This window comes from Pinus tabuliformis, chromosome 4_2 (genome assembly GCF_031772625.1).
Source record: "Pinus tabuliformis cultivar Carrire ecotype Pingquan chromosome 4_2, CPIR1, whole genome shotgun sequence".
Taxonomy (NCBI): Eukaryota; Viridiplantae; Streptophyta; class Pinopsida; order Pinales; family Pinaceae; genus Pinus; species Pinus tabuliformis.
The window spans coordinates 807,679,322-807,682,520 of NC_142304.1; the positions used below are offsets into that span (position 1 = coordinate 807,679,322).

Genomic DNA, 3,199 nt, shown 5'->3' on the forward strand with positions numbered 1-3,199 from the left:
TATTTAAAGTAAATTGGTAAAATTGTATAATCAAAGTACAGAAGTGGATGTCCAATGTGTTTCCTAAGCACATTCTGTGTAAAGTGGATGTCCAATGTGTTTCCTAAGCGCATTCTGTGTAAAGTACTCATCGAGTTTCTCGTTAGAAACTTTGCAGAAATATTCCTCACCAAAATTTTCCAAATTTCAAAGAAAAAAATTCCAAATTTCAAAAAAAAAAAAAATAACATTCTTGAAAGGATATCTTCCATTGATCGATAACCTGTGTATTGAAAGTAAGCGGAAATGGTGATTGCCACGTGTATATATATTTAATTTAAATTTAACAACATAGTTATATATGACATTAAATTCATCATTTTTAAGTTACAATTTAAAATTAAATTTTTATTAAAATTATTTAAAACCAGTAAAGTTTATTAAAATTATACATATCAAAGAGTTTAGTTTAAGCTGTTTGGATAGGTTGGTTTTTATGATATTTATGAAATATTGATTTTATAAGGTGGAATAGTGGTAGTATTTTATTAGGAAATTTAGCTCTAGTGGTATGGATATATTGACTTTTATGACATTTATGAAATATTGCTATGGATATGTTGGTTTTTATGATTTTTATGAAATATTGGTTTTACAAGGTGGAATAGTGGTAAACTTTTTTATGAAGGAATTTAGGTCAAGTGGTATGGACATATTGACTTTTATGACATTTATGAAATACTGGTTTTACAAAGTGGAATAGTGGTAGCTATTTTTATAAAGGAATTTAGCTAAGGTGGTATGGACATATTGATGTTTATAACATTTATGAAATCTTGGTTCCACTAGGTAAAATAATAGCAAAGGTTTCTATAAAGTTACTCATTGTATTTAGTAAAATGTATTTATGATTGTTTAAAAAATATATGTTCATTATATATATGAAAATTGCATTATAATTATTTTTAAAAAATAATATATATATATATAGATTGAATAATATATATTTATTATAAATATATGAAAATTGAATTATAATCGTTTAAAAAGAATATTATATATATAGATTGAGTATTCAAGTTTGTATTGAATATAATCCCAAGAACGATTTACTCATTTCTAATGTCATAAGTTTGGATTAATATTTTTTACTTTAACTTTTTCCAAAGGAAAAGCATCTTTGAACTTGTGAGAATACATTTACAGGAAAAGATATATACCATCTCAAGAAACTTAATCTCAGCTTTAATGCCTTAACCTCCACGCTAAGAAAAGTGACCCCTTTCCTAATTAATGCAAACACTTTAGTGGCATGAAATATCTAGATTTGTTTCGGGTTCTGCGTATGGGTTCATCTGCTCTCATGGCGCAACCTGTGGAAAACACCTCCATCTCACATTCGAAGAAGCGTGGCTCAAAGTTGTTGGACACCAACTCCTTCTCGTGGCCACGGTCCGTCGCCCAGGTGTCGGCCCGTGTGTACCAGCACTTCGTCTACTTCTGCATGGACTACGCCATCGTTCTGCTGTCCCTCGTGCTCTGCAAACTCCTCCGGGAGATCTTGTCGTTGCTCTTGTTTCTAGCGGCGATCGTCGCCTGGTACTTCTTGTACTTGTCACAAAGAAAGACGGCCGAGATCGTGAACGGGTCGTGGCTTACCTGGTTGGCCGTGCTCACGACCCCGGTGCTCATGCTGGCCGGGTATACGCAGATGATCAATATCGCAGTTGCGGTCGGGTGTGCAATCGTTGTCGTGCGCGCAGCGTTGCATGGCTCAGACGACTTCGTTTAAATTGGGCGCCTGCACCTCTTTGCCTTCTAATAATGGCAGCCGTAGCTTGTGGTAATTATTGGATGGTGTGTACTGTTTAATGTGGGTTTATTGCTGAATATGTTTTATCATAATGTTATATCCATTTTATATTAATAGAGATATTCACTTTTATTCTGAGAGCGTGAAAACCAGAGATGTAGAGGATATAATTTTTCTTTCCTTTCAGTTTCCTGTTTTCGATTTTAGATCGTCGCTCTTTGAAAAGCAGCCAAAGATGTACAGGATATAGTTTTTCTTTCTTTTCGGTTTCCTGTTTTCAGTTCAGTTTTAGATCGTATATTTTTGGGTGTTTTAAATTTAAATTATGAACTGGTTGGTGGGACTCTGGAATTTATAGGTATGAGAGATCTTGTGGGCATATTTATGAATAAGCTTTTCGTGCTACATGCATGCATGGAATTTCTAGGGATGGGAGATCTTGTGGGATTGTATGTAGGAATGGGAGATCTTGTGAGATTGTATGCGAAAAGCATAGATGTTTTATTTTTGGTAGATTATTTTATATTTGTGAATAAGCGTGTATATATATATATATATATATATATATATATATATATATATATATATATATATATATATATATATATATATATATATATATATATATTCAGTTGGGGTTATCTATATATAAGGTAACTAAATTTAAGTTGGGTAGTTAAATATTCAAGGGAAGAAGAGTATATATATTGGAAGAAGAGTATATATATTTTATATGCATATTTTTCAGTTATTTTAAGTTTTATAGTTTGAGTGGGTTCAATGGTTAAGAACAAATTTTTTCCTTGAGAGATCTGAGGTTCAAAACTAGAAAAGAGAGTATCTATGCCTTAACACGATAAAATATGTATAACAATTTTAAACTAAAATTAATTTTAGTACTAAATAAATATAACATATATTTTAAGATAATTTTTCTTATTTTATAAATTATTTTCAACTTATTTATATCTTATAAATATTTTAATAATATATAATTTATAATAAAAAAATAATACAATTTTCATATTAAATTATATTTATATATAACTAAATTACTATTTATATATATATCAATAATTTTCTTATAAAATATAATAATAATAATTCCAAAACTTTATAATAATTCAGAACGTCTTTAGAATTATATATATATATATATATATATATATAATTTTCTTATAAAATATAATAATAATAATTCCAAAACTTTATAATGATAGAACATCTTTATTCTAAAATTTATTTTAGTGGTTTGTTTAAAGTGTTCTTCTACTTTATTATGACTCTAATTTTAAATTAGTTGATTGTTATATTAGTAGATAATATAAAATATATTAATATTTTTTTTTTGATATAAAAAAATTGTGTTTTTTTGGAGTTAAAAATTGTGTTCATTAAATTTTAGCA

General features: G+C 28.4%; 1 protein-coding gene across 1 annotated transcript; it reads left to right on the forward strand.

Annotated features, from left to right (window-relative positions):
• Positions 1-1,324: 1,324 nt before the first annotated feature.
• LOC149172149 (PRA1 family protein D-like) lies at positions 1,325-1,771 on the forward strand. Its single transcript, XM_089426216.1, has one exon. It carries the CDS (start codon positions 1,325-1,327, stop codon positions 1,769-1,771), a length of 447 nt encoding a protein of 148 aa, XP_089282342.1.
• Positions 1,772-3,199: the final 1,428 nt, after the last annotated feature.

Coding starts and splice junctions, on each gene's coding strand:
- LOC149172149 (XM_089426216.1), top strand. CDS start 1,325: ATGGGTTCATCTGCTCTCATGGCGCAACCTGTGGAAAACACCTCCATC.